Source organism: Bubalus bubalis, chromosome 22 (assembly GCF_019923935.1).
Source record: "Bubalus bubalis isolate 160015118507 breed Murrah chromosome 22, NDDB_SH_1, whole genome shotgun sequence".
In the NCBI taxonomy this organism is placed as follows: Eukaryota; Metazoa; Chordata; class Mammalia; order Artiodactyla; family Bovidae; genus Bubalus; species Bubalus bubalis.
Window position 1 is genome coordinate 545,956 of NC_059178.1, and position 22,972 is coordinate 568,927.

General features: G+C 40.3%; 1 protein-coding gene across 1 annotated transcript in view; it reads left to right on the forward strand.

Moving 5' to 3' along the window:
* The window catches only part of VPS4B (vacuolar protein sorting 4 homolog B), a 30,154-nt gene extending 7,438 nt beyond the window's left edge, over positions 1 to 22,716 (forward strand). The window contains exons 2-11 of the mRNA XM_025273646.3: positions 3,131 to 3,242; positions 4,455 to 4,611; positions 7,105 to 7,172; positions 11,678 to 11,797; positions 14,144 to 14,300; positions 14,745 to 14,893; positions 15,274 to 15,355; positions 15,723 to 15,942; positions 19,555 to 19,695; positions 21,183 to 22,716. Of these exons, the coding sequence (XP_025129431.1) occupies positions 3,131 to 3,242; positions 4,455 to 4,611; positions 7,105 to 7,172; positions 11,678 to 11,797; positions 14,144 to 14,300; positions 14,745 to 14,893; positions 15,274 to 15,355; positions 15,723 to 15,942; positions 19,555 to 19,695; positions 21,183 to 21,284 (1,308 nt within the window). The 3' untranslated portion in view covers positions 21,285 to 22,716. The remainder of the gene's footprint in view (positions 1 to 3,130; positions 3,243 to 4,454; positions 4,612 to 7,104; positions 7,173 to 11,677; positions 11,798 to 14,143; positions 14,301 to 14,744; positions 14,894 to 15,273; positions 15,356 to 15,722; positions 15,943 to 19,554; positions 19,696 to 21,182) is intronic.
* Positions 22,717 to 22,972: the final 256 nt, after the last annotated feature.

Genomic DNA, 22,972 nt, shown 5'->3' on the forward strand with positions numbered 1-22,972 from the left:
GTGATCACTTTTTCTACTGGCTCTTATTTCTGTTAAATACAGTTTTACTACCTAAATTAATCCGGGCGGAATGTTTCGGTAAGCATGCTTGTTCTTTATTTGTATGTGTGTGCGTATTGTAGAATCGTACAGAAAGCTTTCTCAGTGAAAGCTCACTCTGAGGCGTGCACAGGCCCGCGCGCAGGTGTGAGGAGCAGGTGTGAGGAGCGGTAGAGCCCGTGCAGCCGTCGCCCTGGTGCCCCCAGTGGCAGCGTCTCGCGCAGAGTGCCAGCCCGGGTGTTGGCCTTGGTACATTCCGCTGTGTTACTCAGATTTCCCCAGTTTTACTTTGTGTGTCTGTCAGAGTTCTGACACACGAGTTCACTCTTGAATCCCCTCCCACAGTCGTGATACAGAAGAGTTCTATCCACGGGGATCTCTCTTGCTGCCCTTTTATAGCCACAGTCCCCTCTCTGTCCTCCCCCTGCATCCCTATCTCCTGACGATGCTTAACTGGTTTTGTCATTTGAGGTTATATGAATGGAGTCGTGCCCTTTCAGGATTGGTTCTTCTCACTTAGCATACTTCTTCCAAGCTGTGTATATCAGTAGTCCATTCCTTTTTGTTACTGAACAGTACTTACTCCCTGCTGTGGGCGTACCAGAGCTTAGCCATGCAACCTTTGAAGGACATCCAGGACGTTCAAGTACAATTTTTTGTGTGAACATAGTCTATCTTTCTCTGGGATAACCACCCAAGAGTGCAGTTGCTGGTTCATATGATAGTTACCTGTTTAGATTTGTAAAAAATAAAAAAAACCTATTTCCTAGAATAACCGCACCGTTTTACATCCCAGCAGTGTAGAAGCGACTCCCTTCTCTGCGTGCTCATTGCCGTTTGGTGTTGCCGCTTTTTCTTCTAGCCGTTCTGACCCGTGTTCCGCGCTGCCCGTGGCATTCAGGCTGCACCCCCTCGCGGCTCCTGTTCCGATGCCCGTGGCGTTCAGCCTGCATCCCCTCGCGGCTCGTGTTCCGATGCCCGTGGCGTTCAGCCTGCATCCCCTCGCGGCTCGTGTTCCGATGCCCGTGGCGTTCAGCCTGCATCCCCTCGCGGCTCGTGTTCCGATGCCCATGGCGTTCAGCCTGCATCCCCTCGCGGCTGGCGGTGTTGAGCGCCGCTCATGCGCTTACTCGCCGTCTGTGTATCCTCTTTGGTGAGATGTCTATTTATGTCTTTAGCTTGTTTTCTACTTCAGTTGTTTTTAAACTGTTGGTTTCTGAGAGTTCTTTCTATATTCTAAGTACTGGTCCTTTCCCTAATATGTGGTTTGCAAACACCTCCTAGTCTGTAAGTTGTCTTTTCATCCTTTTAATAGGGTATTTTGTAAAGCAAGGGTTTTTGACGAGGCCCAGTTCATCGTTTCTCCCCCCACCTTTGAGGTGTAACTGATACATAGAGTCAGATGTGCAGCCTGGTGCGCTGTCTGTGTACGCTGCGCGAGGATCCCCACGGTGAGTGGAGTTAACGTCCGTCACCACGCACGGTTTCCTTGTGGTGAGAACTCTCTGGTAATAGCCACTCGGATGGGTATGAGGTGACATCTCGTTGTCTTGATCTGCATTTCCCTGACGATTGGCACTCCTGTGCCCCTTTTCATGTACCTGTTGGCCATCTGTATGTCTTCTTTGGAAGAATGTTTGTTCAGATCCTCTGCCCATTTTTTTTATCAAATTGTTTTGATTTTTGCTATTGATTTGTTTTCCTGACACTAACCCCTTGTCAGACATACGTGATTTGTAAGTATTTTCTCCCTTTCAGTTGGTTACCTGTTCGTTCTGTTGATTATTTCCTTTGCTGTTCAGAGCTTTTTTTGTTTGATGTAGTCACACTTATTTATTTTTGCTTTTGTTGCCTTTGTGGTGTCAAATCCAAAATATTGTCACCAAGACCAGTGTCAGGGAGCTTCTCACTTGTGTTTTCTTCTGGGAGTTTTATGGTTTTAGGTCTCATGTTCAGATCTTTAATCCATTTTTGAGTTAATACCTGTATATGGTGTAAGATAATGCTTATTTTCATTCTTTTGCATATGACTATCCAGTTTTCCCAGCACCATTTATTGGAGAGACTATTCTTTCCCTCCCATACATGTTTTGCTCCTTTACAGTAAGTTAATTGGCAGTGTCTGTATTGGTTTGTTCCTGGCCTCTTTCTTCTGGTCCATTGATCTATGCATCTGTTTTTATTTTTCCTTCTCACACGTTGTATTTTGGTGTCGAGTCTGAGAACCCTTTGCCTAGCCCTTGATGGTGAAGGTGGCTTTGTTTTGTCTAAAGATTTTATGGTTTAAGTCCATGATCCATTTTTAGTTAGTTTTTGTACAGAGTACAGAGTTTGGTTTGCGATTTCTCCTCTCTCTTTTTTATTTTGGCTCATGGATGTTCAGTTGCTCTGGAGCTGGTTCTGAGGCCTATCTCTCTGCTCTTACCTGCCTTTCTGTGTCTTTGTCAGAGTTCAGTTAGAGGTGTTTGTATGGATCTAATTCCGGTAGTTGTTGTTTTGTTTTTTGTTTTTTTAATGCTACCCAAAGTTGCCCGTTTCATTATAGAATTTTTTAAGTTTCCAGGTCTTCTTTTATTTGTTAAGACTTCTCTGGTTACTCTTTGCTCATTGAACCTTTTAGTTAATTACAGAGTTAAAAGATTTGGGTACTTTTCACACTCTTGGTTTCATTGCTCTGTTGCCTCTGAAGGGCTTTTCCCCCATTTAAATTTTACTACTGTCATACGCTTTAGACGTAACAGCATTTGATTTTTGAGAATTTCTGTCAATGTTTTTAAGTTGAATTTTCATCTTACTCTGTTATTCCTTACTAGCCCTGAGCTTGACTTTTGTTGGGTGAAAAATTATGTGAGACTTAGTGATTGGTACTAGGTAAAGTCATGTTCAGATAGCGTTTACCTATATAACAAACGTAATTTGCATTTTATAAATAGTTACCATTTATAACGTAATGCAGTTGTGATTTAGAGGAAAAAAACATTTGTTTTAAAGTTGCTTTTATTTTTAAAGAAAGCTTTCAATATGGTTATTGACTTCAGAGTTATCCTGTGCTTTGATTTTGATGGTATGGTTTTTGTCTCCCTTCAAACAGAAAGCCATAGATCTTGCTAGCAAAGCAGCCCAGGAAGATAAAGCCGGAAACTACGAGGAAGCCCTTCAACTCTACCAACATGCTGTGCAGTATTTTCTCCACGTGGTTAAATGTAAGGTCATCGTTTGTTTTGTTATTTTAAAAACAATAAAATAGAAAAGATTATTCATTTCTGTTCCAAGAAATAGAAAAGATTATCCTATTTCATTTATAAACATTGAAATACAATCCTAGAAGATTGTAAAACATCACTTTGCAGAGAAGCCCCACCACTTACTGGTGGGTCCTGAGTCCTCAGCCAGCGAGTGTGCGCAGCTGCCGCGCTTACTGCTCTGTGCACCGAAACACTCAGATGCCGTCTAGCCAAGGAAAAGGAGGGTTTTTATTTTACTGGTAATGTACCCAGATCTGTAATCTGGACTTACTCATTTTCTAAACGTCTCTTTGAAAATAATGTTTTAAAAAGAGCTTGGGGGACGTTTCATTTGTGTATGTCCAAATTTGTATTCAGTGTTAACACCACCCCCCGCCCAGTCCCCAGCACTGTTCTAAACAGTGGGATATGCAGTAAGGGAGAAACATAAAGAAAAACCTTTTAAACCAATGCTGAACGCATGTGAAATAAGATGTTAAAAAAGTGTCTTTCTGTCTGTTACTGTTTTAGATAAAAATTTTAGCAGTTGGGTAATTAAGGATTTTCTTCTGAGCTTCCCTCTTTAATTCTGAGGTTTTTCTGTCAAATTAAAGTGAAACTAAGAATGAGTCATAACCTGATAAGATGGATAGGGCTAATCTCATGAACTGCATATATTGCTGAAGTCTCCTTTCAAACAGCCCTCACTGGGGCCTTTATGTAATAAAAGTACTGTATTAGTGGTACACACGGTATCTGGGATTTCTGACGCTTTCTATATTCTGAAATAAAGCTTACATAGGCATTAGTGGGAATGGTTAATATTGCTTTATTTTTGTTTGTCTCATAATTGGTTTTGTGTGAGATAAGCAGCTTTCAACTATCTGCGAAGAATGTAAGGAAAGAGTATGAGTCCCACAGGATATTACAGGATTTCTGCTTATTCTTTAACAGGAACCTAAAGTATACTAGTGTCTTGCTCGGAACTCTTTCTGACTCGTACTCACTGTTGAACCCTGCCGGAGGAAGGATCAGAAAAGATTGATCATCATTTGATTATGATGAACCAGAGATGATCTTTTCTCTCTCCTCCAAAATAGATTTTCCTTGTTTGAAAAGTGTGTCTTAAGAGTTTAAACCTGTCTGTAAAGAATACTAAAGGAAAAAATCTCTTGCGTTTCCCTTCACTAGATGAAGCACAAGGTGATAAAGCCAAGCAAAGTATCAGGGCAAAGTGTACAGAGTATCTTGACAGAGCGGAGAAGCTGAAGGAGTACCTGAAGAAGAGAGAGAAGAAGCCCCAGAAGCCAGTGAAGGAGGGGCAGCCGGCCCCCGCCGACGAGAAGGGGTATGCGTCTCAGAGCGAATCACAAGAGTGCAGGAGTTTGTGAAGGAAATTTCTTTTGTTGAAACTAGACGTTTTAGAAAAGGGTGGCTCCTGGGCCACATCTGACCCACGGCCTGCTTTCTGATGCTGTATGGGGGTACGGCCTCCTCCCTTCAGTTCCCTGTTGTCTGCGGCTCCTTTTGCGTCAGACCTGCAAAGCTGAGTGGTTGTGACAAAGGACTGTGTGGCCCACAAAGCCTGAAATGTCGACGGTCTGATTCTTTACAGAAAAAAGTTTTCGAACCCCTAGTTTGCCAAGCTCAGGAGGTGATAGCCAGCAAATCACCTCCTTGACTGGCTGGTAGCAGAAGAAACGCTCGGCAGGAATGCTCCCCAGTTCTTTCCCTCTGACCATCGTGTAATGAGGTTTCAAATCGTAGGAGTGGAGCGCAGGCTCCTGGGATCATCCCTGTGATGGCCAGGCACAGGGTCCCTCGAAGGCAGTGCTTGGGGGCCTGTGGCTACTCCCATAGGCAACTGTGAGATCTAAGAGTTGACAGGCTCCTTCGGACTACGTGGGAGAGTTGGAAGAAACTTTTAGTAGGCTCAGGATTTTTATATTCTCTGTTCATGACATGGTCAGAGAACCAGGAGCTCCTGTGACATCCTAAGAATATTTTATCTTCTCACAGCTCTAGCATTGGCAGGACAAAAATGAGACCCTCGCTGACCTTGTAGCTTACCGAATTTCAAAATCAGTTGAACCTCACTGGTTTTCTTATGTGAAAATCAGGGCATGTCTCTTAAGTTGAAATGAAACTGCTGGGAAGGATCAGTTGACCTCGGGTCCTCGGGCCCTCAGATCTCACCGAGGCCCCCTTGGCAGCAGAAGCGCCCCCTCCCCTGCGGGCTGAGGCCCTCCTGGTCACGCTTGGAGAGCCTGTGGTGTCCCTGCTGAGGTGACGCCCTGCTTCTGTAGTGGACGGCAGGACCAGCTTTAAACTGAGACGGGGTAAAGCAGAGAAGCCATTACTTCCTGGTAGTAGAGGTGCAGAATGCATGGAGAGCGAGCACAGAGGCTCACGGCCCCCGGTCCCCGCTGCGGCATCTCGGGCTGAGAGGCTGGTGTGCTTCCCGGAGGGAGAGCGCACTGCCTCTGGAAGAGCTCGCTGCAAAACCGGCGCTGAAGGCTGTTCTTGTTGTTTGCCTTTCCTCGGAAAAGCAGTAATCCTCTTTGGCTGTCTTGCAGTTAGTGAAAATAGGTACTGATATAGGTCTTCTGTAGAAGCACAGTGTCATAAAGCACCTTTGGGAGACCTGTAGCGCTTTCCCTTCCAGAATCTGAGGGCCAGGGAGACAAGTTTGGACTCCATATGGCTAAGGGCCTAGGAATGGCAGGTTTTCTTTAACCAAGTACTGTCTGTTGTACAAGAAAGTGTGGTAGAGAGAGGTTAGAGAGTTGGTAGACCCCCAACTCTAAAGTCAAGGTGAGTCAGTTTGGAGTCTCTCCCTCACCCATAAATAACCCCACCATCCTGTGAGAACCACACAGTCCTGTTTTGAGATGAAACCTGCCAAGTTTTTATGTAATGACATTTTTTAAATATTGTAAAAAATGTGTCTTAAAGGCATATTTTTTGCTTTAAAGATTGCAGCATGTTCTACATGCTAATCCTTATAGTTGAATGCACATTATTACTGATTTTTTCCCTATTGTCAACAACATGGGCATGATTATCCTTGCAGTCAAATCCCTGAACTCATTTTAAATTACATCCTCAGAATAAATCCCTAGATAGGAAATGTCTGGATTGAGCTCCTTGTTCTTTGGGGTCAGTTCATTTTCATCAGAAGTTTAATCTGTCTTTTGGAACCCCCAGACTAAGGTACCGGTCTTTGTACCTTAAATAGTATTCTGGGTTTTTTCCCTCCTAGTTATGGCTTCTTGGTCTAATATATAGTTTGCCTGGTCCTGATTTTTTTAATTGTTGTTGTTTACAACATTCTTGTAATTCATCTTAAATCTTCTGTGGAATGAAGTATGGGTCATGCATTTATGAGTTAATACATGCATAGGTATGTCACGGGAATTTGGAGCTAGTTCCTGACTTCATTCTGGTCTTTTTCTCCATTTTCTGTTCACAATTCCATTTTGATAGGTAATAGGCCGGCTTCCCGCCAATGCATGTTCATCCCTAGGTGGGGAAGATCTCCTGGAGAAGGGGATGGCAACCCACTGCAGTGTCCTTGCCTGGAGAAGCCCATGGACAGAGGGGCCTGGTGGGCTGCAGTCCATGGGGTTGCAAAGAGTCAGACACAACATCACAGCTAAACAACAACAAATGCCTGCTTCCTGTTTTGTTTAGTATGTTCTTCAAAGTAATAAAATGAGCTAAGCTTTTAGTGCCTGTCTTTTTTTGCTACTTTCATTACAGATACTTCTTTTCCTTTATTTTTTGCCATATTTTGATAGCAATGAGTGATCATTTGAATGTATTAAATTCTTTTTATTAGGAATGACAGTGATGGGGAAGGAGAATCTGATGATCCCGAAAAAAAGAAACTGCAGAATCAACTTCAAGGTCGCTTTAGATTTCATTTTTAAATTTACTTATTTTTTAAAAACTCATAGTGAATTGTCTGTTTGAGTTGGTTTTTCTTTCCCACCTGTACTTAAATGAGGCCCAAGAACTGGCTTTGGTCCCAGTGATTGCGTGCTGGCTTTGTTTGAAACCGTTTTTGTAAGATTTCCTCTCTAGGTTCTCAGATTGGTTGGTTTTTTCCTAGGCTGTTGTTTCATGTTACATCTGCCTTAAAAAGTTTACTCCTTCACTTTGCCTTATTTGCCCGTTGTAGAGAGCGTAGCAGCTATACTGCTAACGTTCTGTGCAATCTGACGGCGTTGGCGTCTCCTGTCAGGAGCAGGATGGGTTCAGGCTCACGCTTGGCCGTCCTCACAGTCGCTGCCACGAGGCCACTGGCGCCGTTTGTTTCATGGTCCTGCCTGCTCTTCCTCATGCTGTTTTACCCTGTTTCAGTGCTCCTGTTTACACTGCTCTTTCCCCTTTAATTTTCACACCTTCCACACTGTAAAAGCCCTTTCTCTCTGCTGTAGGGAATGGGATGATGGGGAGGGTCTAGACTGGGGCTCCGTTCACATCTGGCTTCCACTGCAGGCTGTGCTGGGCTGAGGTCTTTCTGATCTGGGGCAAGGAGCCTGACGCCTCAGAGCCTGAGAGCCCCAGCTCTAAAACGCAAGTTAAAAATGCTTTCAGGGCTCTGAAAAGGTTAGCAACAGTGTAAAACTACCTAGTGTTACATCTGACAAATACTAGGGATTCAGTACCTAGTCCCTGGAGAAGGGAATGGCTGCCCGCTCCAGTGTGCCTACCTGGACAGTCCCATGGACGGAGGAGCCTGGTGGGCTACAGTTCATGGGGTCGCAAAGAGTCGGACTCAACAAAAGCAACTTAGCATGCAGAGGAAATAGTAGCTCTGTGTATCTAAAAAGGCATCTCATTAATTACTGACTTATTTAATTCCTGAGATTTGATTGTTCTTTGATATATTAGCAAATGGTTTTTCAAGTTGAATTTTATGCTCAGTCACTTTATTCATTTAAATCTTGCCAGGCAGAACGTGTTGTGTCTGGGAACGATAGCCATCCCCCAGGGCCAGCCTCAGGGACTGGTGGACGTTCCTAGCTTGGACAGACCTTTAACCTTGCTGTTCAAGTCTCTTCATTTTGTTCGTATTTCTGTCTTACTGACCCCACCGGGATGGATAGGGGAATCCTATAAGGATAATACTTTAGAAACCCTACAGTGATCGAGGATGTTTTTATGTGCCAAGAGCGTCAGTGGTGGGTGTAGTCCAAGGGCGGTAACTGCAGGTCCCACTGCCTCGAGCGCACTGGGCCTGCTTCCTCCTCGGTCAGCTTTTCAGGGCCACCCCGTGGGCCATGCCAGGTGGCTTTGTTTTACTGATAAGGCAGAAAGCCTTTTTCTCTCCATTCTTTTGGTTTTGTTCCCCATCTCTCTGGCTCTGCCCCACTGAAGGAAAAATTGGAATTTTTAATATCTTTAATTTTGGAAAAGATACAACCCAGTTTTTAATAAGAAATTTTTTTCAATATTTCCTATCAGTGATGATAAGGCCCAAGGATGTATAAAAATACAGATGCTTAAAACATTTAAATGAGGAAATTTATTTGGAATTTCAGGATGAAATAGAATATGGAGAGAGTCCTAGCTTTTCTTATCTGAGAATCCTTTTTTCCCCATCTTTTAGTTTCATGGTTTGCTGATGGATTTCATTGTAAAATAATCCTTTTTTGAATCTTTTCTCACTTTTCCTGAAATAGTTTTCCAAATCTTTTACTTCTGTTTTAGGTTATGATATTAAGTGTAATATTTAATTATTAAAATTAATGATTTGAGTCTTCTGTAAATTTTGATATTCAGTGACTTTGAGGTTAAATAACATATTAATATCTGGAGTAGGAAATGGCAACCCACTCCAGTATTCTTACCTGGAAAATTCCATGAACAGAGGAGCCTGGTGGGCTACAGTCCGTGAGCTTACAAACATTTCGACATGACTGAACAATTGAGCACGCACATACAGAGCATGTTAGTATAATAAGTAATGCCAAAGGCTGGATGGATTTATTCGGTTGGGAATAATCAAATTGTTTGGCTTTTATTTTCTAATAATCCTTCCCTTTTAATTTTAAAAATCATGAATCCATGTCTAGTAATTAATATTACTTTCATCTAGATGTTCTTTTATCACTGAACATTCCAAAGTCACCTAGTTTAAACTTTAAGGAGAAAATAAGGAGAAAAGCATTAATTAAATGTGAAGATAAATTATGTCATACTTAGAAAATTCATAGCAAAACCTTTTAGTTGACGAGATAATGCTTATGTATAAATCTACTTTTGTTTAATAGACACAAAATCTTGTCAGATGACATAATGTTTTTCTCATGTAGGGTTACTAATCAGAATGGAACATAGGAAAGAAAAAGTGAATTGGGTTTTCCCTTAACTTCAGTTGAGTCACAGTCATGTCTGACTTATTTGGAACTCCATGGACTCCAGCACACCAAGCCTCCCTGTCCATCACCAGTTCCCAGAGCTTGCTCAGACTCATGTCCATCGAGTCAGTGATGCCATCCAACCATCTCATCCTCTGTCGTCCCCTTCTCCTCCTGCCTTCAATCTTTCCCCACATCAGGGTCTTTTCCAGTGAGTCAGTTCTTCAGTGGCCAAAGTATTAGTGCTTCAGCCTCAGCATCAGTCCTTCCAGTGAATATTCAGGACTGATTTCCTTTAGGATGGACTGGTTGGATCTCCTTGCAGTCCAAGAGACTCTCAAGAGTCTTCTCCAATACCACAGTTCAAAAGCATCAGTTCTTTGGCATTCAGCTTTCTTTATAGTCCAACTCTCACATCCATACAGGACTCCTGGAAAAACCATAGCTTTGACCAGATGGACCTTTTTTGGTAAAGTAATGTCTCTGCTTTTTGATATGCTGTCTAGGTTGGTCATAGCTTTTCTTCCAAGGAGCAAACATCTTTTAATTTCATGGCTGCAGTCACCATCTGCAGTGATTTTGGAGCCAAAAACATAGTCTCCCACTGTTTCCACTGTCTTCCCATCTGTTTGCCATGAAGTGATGTGACTGGATGCCATGATCTTAGTTTTCTGAATGTTGAGCTTTAAGCCAACTTGTTCACTCTCCTCTTTCTATCAAGAGGCTCTTTAGTTCTTCTTCACTTTCTGCCATAAGGGTGGTGTCATCTGCATATCTGAGGTTATTGATATTTCTCCCAGCAATCTTGATTCCAGCTTGTGCTTCCTCCAGCCCAGCATTTCTCATGATGTACTCTGCATATAAGTTAAATAAGCAGGGTGACAATATACAGCCTTGACGTACTCCTTTCCTGATTTGTAACCAGTCTGTTGTTCCATGTCCAGTTCTAACTGGACTTAGTTATACTAAGTTTATACTTAGTCTGAACTTTCAGAATGCAAAAAGAGTTCATAGTTTTATTTCATGTTAATGTATAGCTAAAGAGTTCCGTAATTTAGGGAAGTTGCCAAGTATACGCATTCTTTAACAGATGACCTTTGAAAGCAAGAAGAATACCCGTAAAGTAATACCCTGGGTAATGAGTAGACTGTGTAAGTGGTGGTGCCGCACTTACCGCAGTTACGCACCATCTTAGAGCAGGCTCCCTCACGGCTGAGCCGTTTCCGTAGACCAGAAGATTGGGAAGGCTTTTGATAAAAGGTTTGTAGAAAGATCAGCAGTAAGCTACAGTGAAAGAAATGTTTTGTGGACTGTTACTGATTTTTACTTGTTCTTACTGTAACAGTTTGCTATGACTTCTGAATATATTATGTTCAAAAACTAAATCATTTAAATAACTTTATTAACGCACAGAAAGTGTAAATAGATCTATTTAGAAGTCGAATGGAAACTGGCAGATCTTGGGAAATGTGCAGGTCTGTAAGAGCACACCTCCTCTCTCCATCATCCCCTTCTCACCCTCCTCTTCCCCTCTCTCCGTCTGTCTCTGCCTGTCTGTCTTCAGGTAAAGTGGTTAAATGTGCTTTATTTCTGTGGTTAAGGGGAGCATTAGATCACTGATTCTTTTGGTTAAAAGGAGAAATGGGAGATACTCCAGAACCAGTGGTCAGATACCATGAGTACAACACGTGCTGTTCGGTGCTCTTCCCGGCTCTCTGGTGTTTAGTGCTTCTTTTGACCTTTACACTCACCTGTCTTTAGTAGTCTGGCCAGATGATGCTATTTCTATTTCACAGCAAGGTAGTGGAGATAGAACAGTTGAATGGCTTTATGCTGGATTATCCAGCTACCCACCCCAGGTCCCGACTCCTCCTCACTGCCCCCCAACAACCACTTTCTTGTCACACCCTTCTAGAACTGTCTTTAATACATAAAACTTTTCCAGACAAATTTATAAAGCATTTCTTTAATTTCATTATGTCATGTTGTTATCTAAATTTGATGAAATAGCCCTCTTTGATTGAAAGATGACTTAACTTTCTGTAGGTGCCATTGTTATAGAGCGACCCAATGTGAAGTGGAGCGATGTTGCTGGTCTGGAAGGAGCTAAAGAAGCTCTGAAAGAGGCCGTGATCTTGCCTATCAAATTTCCTCATCTCTTTACAGGTGAGATGGCTTGTAGATAATTTTTTTTATGATTTTTTAAAAAGCACACTGATGCCTGAGGTAAAGTATTGTGAACTCTTGTCTCTGTGCCGTAAATTGTTACTTTAAATCCTCTTATAAGGCAGTGGTGTGCCCTTACACGGATGCTGACTTCATATGCATATACGTGCTGTAACATATATATATGTCTCAGAACAAGCTAAATGTCAAGCAGCAGCGCGTAAGGTGAGTCAGGGGACACGGTGGAGGACAGTGCACTCACCAGAATGTCTGTGCCGTCTTCATTATAATGCACGTGAAAGAATACCTGCCTGTATTGTAAAGCTCAAAAAGCAAGTTATACAGTTTGTATCCAGTTATTTAACAGTTTCAGATGAAGCGTGTATCGTCTAGTAGCTCATGATCACTGCAGGGAGAAGGTTGCTAACCCACCTTCTGGATCGAGTTGGAGTTACAGCTCTGCCGTAGGTGGTTTCTCCGTGCTGAACCATCCTTCATGTTGTCCCTTTCGTGACCCATAGCCTGTGTTCGTGATACAGCTATACCCACAGTCTTAACAGTGAAACAGAGGTTTTTCCTTTTAAAAACAAGCTGGTTTATATAGAGAGCAAATCTGGGATACGGGCCTCAAACTGAGCGGGTCCAGACAGCAGTGTCCTGTAGAGCAGTGATGAGGAGCAAGAGCCCGCTGTCCACCCAGCTTCAGGCTGCAACCCAGAACCTCGCTTCAGGAATATGAAACTAACAGTGTAGAAGTTGTCATCAGAATCCTATAAAGGTACAAAAATGCAGTTGAACTTACGTTGCTTATCCCAGTGTTTGCCAAACATGACTCCTATATGTCATCTTCATGAATTTTTCCATATACGTGTACTATTATTTTTTTAATCTTCTTCTTTAAATCACTTTTAGAGAAACTTACTAAACTGGAGTATAAATATACAGAGACATGGAGGAACCCATGTGCATTCAGCCTCATAATTATTACAGACAGTAATAATCCCCCAGATAAGAAATCGATGTGAGGAACTTAGAAATCCATCCCTGTGTCTTCCCTCAAGAGAGGGACCTCTCTCTTGACTTCTAACATCACAGCTTGTCTTGCCCACATTTGAACTTTTAAGTCATCTCCTTTGTTTTTACTTAATAACTCTACTATAGAATAATTACTAGGGGGTCTTCCCTGGCGGTCCAGTGGTTAAGATTTCACGCTTCCAGTGCAGGGGTGGCAGCTTTGGTCACTGTTTGGGGAACTGAGATCCCATACGCTGTGCGATGTGGCCACAAAATTTTTTTTAAGTAATAAAAGACGTCTTTGTGTCGCTCTGGGTAAGTAGTGTTTTCATAGAATGCATTGTAAAAATTATTCAAATGGAAAGTTTGTATACCACCTAAAAGCATTTCCTCTGCCAGCACTGGTATGTGGACCACACTTAAGGGGACACTGACTGACAACTGCAGACATTTAACCCCGAGAATAGAATTCAAGTGGAAGCTGCGGCTTCCCTCGCAACGAGCGGCGCTTGGCGTTGGCCCGCCGTCTGCGTGTCACTCTTCACAGACACCTGTGTCGCCCGCAGTGTGCACCTAGTAGCTGTTTGGCTTTTTTAAACGTGTGATATTTTATTGCCAGTTGTAACCCAGCCTGGTTTATGTAAGGCAACATTATAATTTCTCATTAGTAGAACTGAGGTTCAAAGATCTGATTGTGTTCACTTGTTAACTATATTTTGGCAAAACTGGAATTTAAGGTGGAGTCCCCCTATTGTTCTCCAATCATCAGAATGGAAATCTGCCACCTAAAATAATAATATGTGCTCCTGTGAAATCAGGAATTGAGTGTAACGTCACGAGTCATCAAAACTGTTAGTCTCACCCCTGCAAATGTCATGAATATTAAAGGAAATACTTGCAGCTGCCTTCCCCCTGGGGGTCTAGTTTCTCCTACAATATTCTGAATTTGAGCAGCGCACATAGTGGATGATCAGCAACTGCCTTTTAACTGAGTGCTTTTCCGCCTAATAGACTGGAGGGCCTTGGAGGTCAGAGATCCTTGCACCGTAGCTCTGTCTGCCACTGTGGCTTCCATACATAGTGGTCGGATGGTGGGCGTGCGGATGACTGCCTGTTGGGAGGATTATAGTGTACAAACACAGTTTTGACAAAGTGGTCTCTAAAAAGGAAATAAAGTACATTTAAGACATTTTCACCTTAGATTGATTGATTTAAATTGTGTTTCATCCTCCTGCCAGCTTTAGAGTGGAACCTCTTCATGGTATGCTTCACGGTGGATGACGAAGTTAATGGTCTTGAAGTTCTCATGTTGTTTTTTAATACACATTTTAGGCAAGAGAACACCTTGGAGGGGAATCCTGTTATTTGGGCCACCTGGAACAGGAAAATCCTATTTAGCCAAAGCTGTAGCCACAGAAGCAAATAACTCAACATTTTTCTCAATATCTTCCTCTGACCTTGTTTCTAAGTGGCTAGGTGAAAGTGAAAAGTAAGTAGTAAATTGATTTTTTTTTTTTAAGTTTTTCTTTGCTTGGTAGTCATTCTATCAGTCTATAAAGTAGTAGGTTTCTTACATCATTAATAGGCATTCCAAAAAGTGCTGTAATACAGGTGGTATTAATTTCTCTGTCAAACTGTTCCCTAGTTCAAAATTCATTTCAGAGGGAGAAGAGAGCATACATGGCACACGTATGGTTTAGCACATGTGACACACGTGTGGAGAAGGAAATGACAGCCCCTCCGGCACTCTTGCCTGAAAAATCCCAGGGACAGAGGAGCCTGATGGGCTACATACAGTCCATGGGGTCGCAAAGAGTTGGGCACAGCTGAACACTCTTAGAGTTCCTATTGATACATTGTTTTATTTTAATGTTTTCATTGTCATGTGTTATTGGCTAATTTTTAGAAATTGAAACTTTTAATTTATTTTTAGGCTAGTTAAGAACTTATTCCAGCTTGCCAGAGAGAATAAACCTTCGATTATCTTCATTGATGAAATCGATTCTCTGTGTGGTTCAAGAAGTGAAAATGAAAGTGAAGCTGCAAGAAGAATTAAGACAGAATTCCTAGTTCAGATGCAAGGTAGTGCTCAACTGACTTAATTTCTGCCCAGTTGTAATCATCTCGGTATAAGTAGCAAAGGGACTTATTTATATATTCACTTATAGCAGAAACAATATCAATAGAAGGAAAAAGTAGACTTCAAATTTAAATCTTTGGAGAAATATTTTGAAAAGAATATTAATAGTATTTTCCCACAGTTTAGGAGATTCTACTGTTGGGAATATTTATATCATATTCTAGTAGTATGAAATATGATTAAATACAGTGTTTTCAGAGAGAGACTCTCAAGGGGAAGCATTTTTAACAAAGAAATACCACATTCATAAGAGAAGATACAGATGAGGTTTAAAGAACACTGAAATGACAAATTACCTGAAACTGTATCTATTTTGCTGTAGGGGTTGGCGTGGACAATGACGGAATTTTGGTTCTGGGAGCTACAAATATACCCTGGGTTCTGGATTCTGCCATTAGGCGAAGGTATGACAATACAGGGAACACTGTATTTCTAATTACAGTGTAGTAAGTGAGTATCAATTCCCATTCTGCCTAGAGAGAGGGCATTCTGACAACTCTAGAATGTTTTTCAGTGTGCGTAAGCCCTGCTGACCCCTGACTTGGCCCGGGGAGGCAGGCATTTGTTGTTAATGTGTTCTGGGTATTTTTCCTTTATTACCCTAAATATATGTTTAATTATGGTGGATATGGGCCCATTTAATGTGTTCAGCTTAGCTCTGTATAAAAGAGAATATCTAAATATCTTGCTTAGTTCTTGGAAAAGTAATTTTTAATAGAAATTAAATATTATCATATGATAATCGTGATGTAATTTTTCTTTGATTTTAAGGTTTGAGAAACGAATTTACATTCCTTTGCCTGAGGCCCATGCCCGAGCGGCGATGTTTAAGCTGCATTTGGGCACCACTCAGAACAGCCTGACAGAAGCAGACTTCCGGGACCTTGGAAAGAAGACTGAGGGCTATTCAGGGGCAGACATAAGTATCATTGTACGGGACGCACTCATGCAGCCAGTTAGGAAAGTGCAGTCAGCTACCCATTTTAAAAAGGTAAGGAACGTTTATCTGTCTTTTCATATATTTTTAAAATCAAGTTTTGAGACCACTGTTGACTTGTCTTTGAAGAATTTTAGGAAGATTTCAGTTTTGTGTAATAAATAAGTGGATTTACATAATAGACGTGTCCATTCCACTGAAATAAATTCTCCCAACGTGTTTTAAAACCACTTTGTATGAGTGCTTTGGAAGCATGTTACCCGTACATTTATACCTCCTTATCAAAGTAAAAACAATGATAGCTGGCTGTCGTTTAATAAACTCACATGCTTGGTACTGGGGTCTCAGCCACCCTCCTCTCGTGCTCCTCCCGTGCGCCACTTGGTCTCACGAGTGACGTAAGCATATATGGTTTGAGAGGGAATTTTGTGCAGTCTTGCCGCGGCTGCTGCTAAGTCGCTTCAGTCGTGTCCAACTCTGTGCGACCCCTTAGACAGCAGCCCACCAGGCTCCCCCGTCCCTGGGATTCTCCAGGCAAGAACACTGGAGTGGGTTGCCATTTCCTTCTCCAGTGCATGAAAGTGAAAAGTGAAAGTGAAGTCGCTCCGTCGTGTCCGACTCTCGACAACCCTATGGACAGAAGCCCACCAGGCTCCACCATCCACAGGATTCTCTAGGCAAGAGTACTAGAGTGGGTTGCTATTTCCTTCTCCGTGCAGTCTTGGGAGACAATTTAAGTAACTGTAGACTAGGTAATTTGGACCTACACTCTTGCTGAGAATAGCAGTCGCCGATATGTTCATGAACGTAGATGTGAAAATCCCAAAACACTGTCAGCAAACCTAATCCATCAGTATATAACAAACTAATATGTCACGGCTCTGATAAACATATGCGTGTGTATTGTATACCGTGTGTTACCATGGTAAATAATTTCTTTTAAAAAATGAGGAGCTTGAATTAAAACCTGAATTTGAAGCCTGACTCCACAATTTACTTATTTTATCTACTTGACCAAATTGTGCTGTTACCTTTTAAGTCTCTCTTTTTTTTTTTTTATCATCTCTTAAGTAAGGATGGTAACACTGCTCTGAAATGCTTTTATGAGAATGAAAAGAGGAAGATTGATAACACAGCAGTCATGGTACCTGAACAGTCCAGTAAATGTTACTCACCTCTTCCTCCGTCATTTCAGTACCGAGAGAAGCACAGTTAGCTCGGGACCAAGGTTTATGCCACAGCCGTTGGGTTTCTCCTTAATATTCTCTTTGCCGTTTAGAAGGAGCCCAGTCCTCCCCTGCTAAGAACTTTCCAGCCAGTTTTCTGTGTTACTGTTGGGGGCAGCTTATACAACCCCAGAGCCAGGCCCTCGTTAGGAGGATAAAGGTGGAGCAGCCAGATCTCTCAACATCAGGCGTTCTGTATCCCCAGTCCAATAGATCTCTATGGCTCCGTCTTCTCTTCCGCATTTCGATTAGTAAGAACAAGTTTGCCTGTGATTTTATTTATTAAATGTATCAGCGCTAATCTGGGCCCAGAGGTAAGTCAGAAAGTACAGTGGTCGAAAAACAAAAATCTCTGCCACTGAAATTTTTGTGAGAGGAGACAAACAAGAAAATACGTAACAAGTAAAGTGAAAATGTTTATTTCTCTGCCCCTACCCTAATCCTAAGACAGTATTTGAGACCGATCATTTAAAACAAGCGCGAAGGACGAAGCAGCCCCCGACTTGATGCGTGTGTGGCGGGGCTGAAAGCTGTATGTCACTATCACAGAGCTTCTTTTTCTGGATATTATGAAAATTCTTTACTTTAAATCAGTTACGAGTTACAAGTTCAGCTAGCACTTAAATTACACTCAGCATTTAATTTTGTACTTATATTTGAAGGAGTTTTTGTTGGAGAGACAGTAATTTCATAATAATAAACCTCCCAAAGATCACAAATTTCTTACTATGGAAAATAGAGTAACTTAAAGGAATTTTTAAGTCGGTCTGTTGTTTATTAATTTTTTTTGGGGGGGGGGCGGTGCTTGGCTGCTCTTTTTTTTTTTTCCTGGTTTTAATTATTTATTTTTTTTTTTAATTTTATTTTATTTTTAAACTTTACATAATTGTATTAGTTTTGCCAGATATCAAAATGAATCCGCCACAGGTATACATGTGTTCCCCATCCTGAACCCTCCTCCCTCGTCCCTCCCCATTCCATCCCTCTGGGTCGTCCCAGTGCACCAGCCCCAAGCATCCAGTATCGTGCATCGAACCTGGACTGGCAACTCGTTTCATACATGATATTTTACATGTTTCAATGCCATTCTCCCAAATCTTCCCACCCTCTCCCTCTCCCACAGAGTCCATAAGACTGTTCTATACATCAGTGTCTCTTTTGCTGTCTCGTACACAGGGTTATTGTTACCATCTTTCTAAATTCCATATATATGCGTTAGTATACTGTATTGGTGTTTTTCTTTCTGGCTTACTTCACTCTGTATAATAGGCTCCAGTTTCATCCACCTCATTAGAACTGATTCAAATGTATTCTTTTTAATGGCTGAGTAATACTCCATTGTGTATATGTACCACAGCTTTCTTATCCATTCATCCGCTGATGGACATCTAGGTTGCTTCCATGTCCTGGCTATTATAAACAGTGCTGCGATGACCATTGGGGTACACGTGTCTCTTTCCCTTCTGGTTTCCTCAGTGTGTATGCCCAGCAGTGGGATTGCTGGATCATAAGGCAGTTCTATTTCCAGTTTTTTAAGGAATCTCCACACTGTTCTCCATAGTGGCTGTACTAGTTTGCATTCCCACCAACAGTGTAAGAGGGTTCCCTTTTCTCCACACCCTCTCCAGCATTTATTACTTGTAGACTTTTGGATCGCAGCCATTCTGACTGGTGTGAAATGGTACCTCATAGTGGTTTTGATTTGCATTTCTCTGATAATGAGTGATGTTGAGCATCTTTTCATGTGTTTGTTAGCCATCTGTATGTCTTCTTTGGAGAAATGTCTGTTTAGTTCTTTGGCCCATTTTTTGATTGGGTCATTTATTTTTCTGGAGTTGAGCTGTAGGAGTTGCTTGTATATTGTTTATTAATTTTTATTGCTACATTGGGGTATAGTTGCTTAACAATGTTGTGTTAGTTTCAGATGTACAGCAAAGTAATTCAGTTATATGTACACACAGATCCATTCTTTTTCCAGTGCTTTTCCCATTTCGGTTATTACAGAATACTGAACAGAGTTCCCTGTGTTATACGATATGTCCTTGTTGGTTATCTGTTTTAAATATAGCAGCGTGTTATGCAGGTCTGTTCTTGGTGTCTGGGATTATTACCATTTAATAGCCATTAGAAAAGAAAAAAGGTATTTTTAGGCACAGGGAATTTTTTTTTTAACTTATTTTCTCCCTATGATCATGTAAGTAATCTACTGTAGGAAATTTCAAATATAGAAAATCATCAAGAAAAACATTAAAATCAAGCACAGTCTACCCCATCACCCGGAGATAATTGCACTTTTTGTTGTATATTCTGTTTATTTTCAGAACTAAGCATTTTAATAAAACATGATAATAGTACATGTTCAGATTTCCTGATAATGGTTTAAATCTTAATATTTATTCAATTTGTTCAAGTAAAGATCTCAAATGACTGTTTATTGCAGGTTCGTGGACCTTCACGAGCTGATCCTAACAACATAGTAGATGACTTGCTCACGCCCTGCTCTCCAGGCGACCCTGGTGCCATTGAGATGACGTGGATGGATGTCCCTGGGGATAAACTTTTGGAGCCAGTTGTTTGCATGGTTTGACGTTTTGTTTGCTTTAAAAAAAAAATTATTTAGCATTATATTTTATAATTTTGTCATATAAAATTTTCAGTTTTATAAAATTTAGTTTAAAACTGCTAGTATGGTCAGCCATGTTTAATAGTAATACTTCAAAGGTTATAGAGATTAATAGAATCTAAAGTATCAAATAATTATCTTTAAACTTTTTTTGAGCTTCAAGGAAAATTTAATTATAAGTGAATAAGCTGTTTTTTAAAACATACAGGTTTCTGACGTAGATCTTACAGTAATATTGTGAAAATATTTTTCCTTGAACCTCTGATTTAGTAAAACATGCAGAAACACTATTGTGTGAATCAGAGTATTCATAGCAGTGTTTTTCTGTCTTACGTCTCAAGGCGTCACAGAAAGTTTAAATAATGCAGTACTTTTTTAAAAGCTCTGAAAACAAAATTTTTATTATAAGAAGTTACATTTCTGCAGTTTATATTGAAGGAATTAAAATATTCATAAAGAATTGCATTTCTGTAGTTTCTATTGAGGAAATGAAATAATCTGTAAGACTGCAGGGGGCACAGGTTTGATCCCTGGTGAGGAAACTAAAATCCCACACAGCAGCCGCCGAAAAAGAAAGGAAAGATGCGCATTTATTATGAGCGTTCAGTGTTTTCCCCCAAACTTTAAACTTTTTGTTTCGTGTTGAGTTGTAGCCAATATGAACATTGAGTTTTAAAATCTTCTCTTAAAGATTTTTCAGATCTATATGTCAAAATTAACTAACTTTCACATGATATGTAGATCTAGATTTATAGACATATGTACATAAGCTTGTGTGTATATGTATATAATAATATATATGTAAGCATCTAGAAATATTTATGTGTTAATTCACCACTGCTTATCTGAGAAATTATTTAGAAATCCTTTACTTTTTAAAGCTTTCATTCTTTTGATCATTTTTCCATACTATTTTACAGGAGACATGGTCTAAAAGTTAATTTTTTAATAAATTTTTTATATTGATATTCTTACCATTTTGATTATGATTTTAGCTGATAGTTTAACTTTTTGATAAATTGGTTTTGATTAAATGGTATTATTCTGTTTCACATATGTGAATGAATATATCCCTTCTGAGTTGCATTTTGACAGCTGCTTTCTTAAAAAGTAAACATACAGCCAGAAAAAGGATCGGGGTTTAATTCTGGAGGCCTTGGTCCTCAGGTGAAGAGGACTGTACTTCCTTGGGTGCCAAGGAGCCTTTGAAGGTTATGATCAGGACCAGGCAAGCAACTGAAAGTTTATAAGCAAAGGAATAGCATAGTCGAAGTTGCTCTTTGCAAAGAAAGAAAACAGGAGAGTTTATCATCAGTAGTCCGTGACACACTGCAGATGTTCAGATTTAACCTTAGGCGAAAGTTAGTAATAATAATGCTGCTGATGAAATGTTTTTTATTCAGTTAAATCAATGACTAATCCTCCCCCGTTCTTTTTCCTGACAGTCGGACATGTTACGGTCACTATCTAGCACAAAGCCCACGGTCAATGAACACGACTTGTTAAAACTAAAGAAGTTTACAGAAGATTTTGGCCAAGAAGGCTAGACCAAAGACGGCAAGGATGACGCTGACCATGCGTGTTCTCTCGCGTGGGCAGTTTTGCTTTTCCTGTATGGCAGTCAGATTCTTTCCTGTAAAAGTCTTACCGCAGGGAAACAGAGATCTCATCTCAGCGTTCCTTTAAGTTTTGTATGTACTTTTGCTCCATTACCAATTAAATCCTCCTGTTAACAAAAATTATAAAATAATGGGCCATAAGAAAATGAGTGATAAACAAAAACAGGAAAAAAAAAGAAAATGAGTGACATATAAATAGCAGAAAAATAGAAATTACCCAGTGAAAAGAAAATTAAAATTGATTGACATACAAATATTTTAAATTGCTAGGAATAGTGGTCTTTGCAAAGAGCATTCTTTTTTTTTTCCAGCTAAAACGAAATGGGGTTTATTTCATATTTTGGAAAAAAAAAAACTTAAGCATCATTCTCATCAAAGTAAAATACATTTGCTTTACTAAAAACAATTTAAATGCTTTACTCTCAGGGATGGGCAGTAAGACAGCAGAGAGCACTGTGGTCAGGTTTAGAAGGCCCTGGACTGTGTTGTAGCCAAGGGGCTTGCTGACTTTTAATAGGATGGCTTGTTTCTCCATGTAGATTTAAATAGTTTCTATAAAAGCTGCAAGCTTTTTTATATTTAACTAAGTAATACCTTTCACTGTGCAATCTTTAGAGAAAGACTCTCTAAGTTAGGCGTTGTCTTTGTTTTGAAGAAGAAAATTAGTGTCTTTTTGTAGTGTCTTTTAGTCTTTCAGTGTCTTTTTGTAGTAAGATTGACCAAAACAGGTGGTGAATAAATATGTACTTTTTAAATAATTCTGTCATGAAATACTGTATGGGAACCTTTACTTAAAGGAACACACGGCCTCCCTTTGGATTATGGAAAGTTTCTTGTATGTGATATCGGGGTATGCGTGTGTGTATATATATACATATAAATTTTTTAAATATTAGATAGCTAGAGTCTTGTCTTTGACCTTTTAAGTTCAGGGAACAGCTTGTCCTGACCACACATGTTATCAGTGTAATGGTTCATGACGCTTTAGAAATGAGCTGATAGTCTCCTTAAATAATAAAATGCAGACATGATTTTATGTTATTTTAATACCCTAATCTGAGGGGTGTGTCACACTTCAGCACCAACACTAAGCTGTGCCTTGTACATTTGCATTGGCCTCTCCATGCAAAGTATTATTAAGTCAGCTAGAATGAGGTAGATTTCCTTAATTTACTATAAAGTTCTGCCTTGCAAATGCTATAGAATAACTTGCATTTTAAATTCTATTTGCACATTTTACATATTATGCTATATGGTTGCCTTGGGGTTTTCTGTACAGATTGTTTTTGTTGATATTAAATGGAAATCATAGGCCCAAAATACTCTGTTCTTCCGTGAAGTAAATTGCTGTAACCACTGATGGCTGTATCCTGTGCACGCGTCTTTCTTTCGGGACCTTCTGTATGGGAGAAAATACATCTAAACGGTTAGGCACAAGAGGCCATTAAAAATTATCAATTAAAGATGTATCCATGAAAATTCTACTTTAGCTGCCTCAGAATCATACAGTATTGCTATTAAAATCTTGTCATTAAGAGAATTAATATAACTATATTATTATAAACTATATAATAATTGAATCCAGAATTCTTTGTGAATCCAAAATTAGTTTTGAG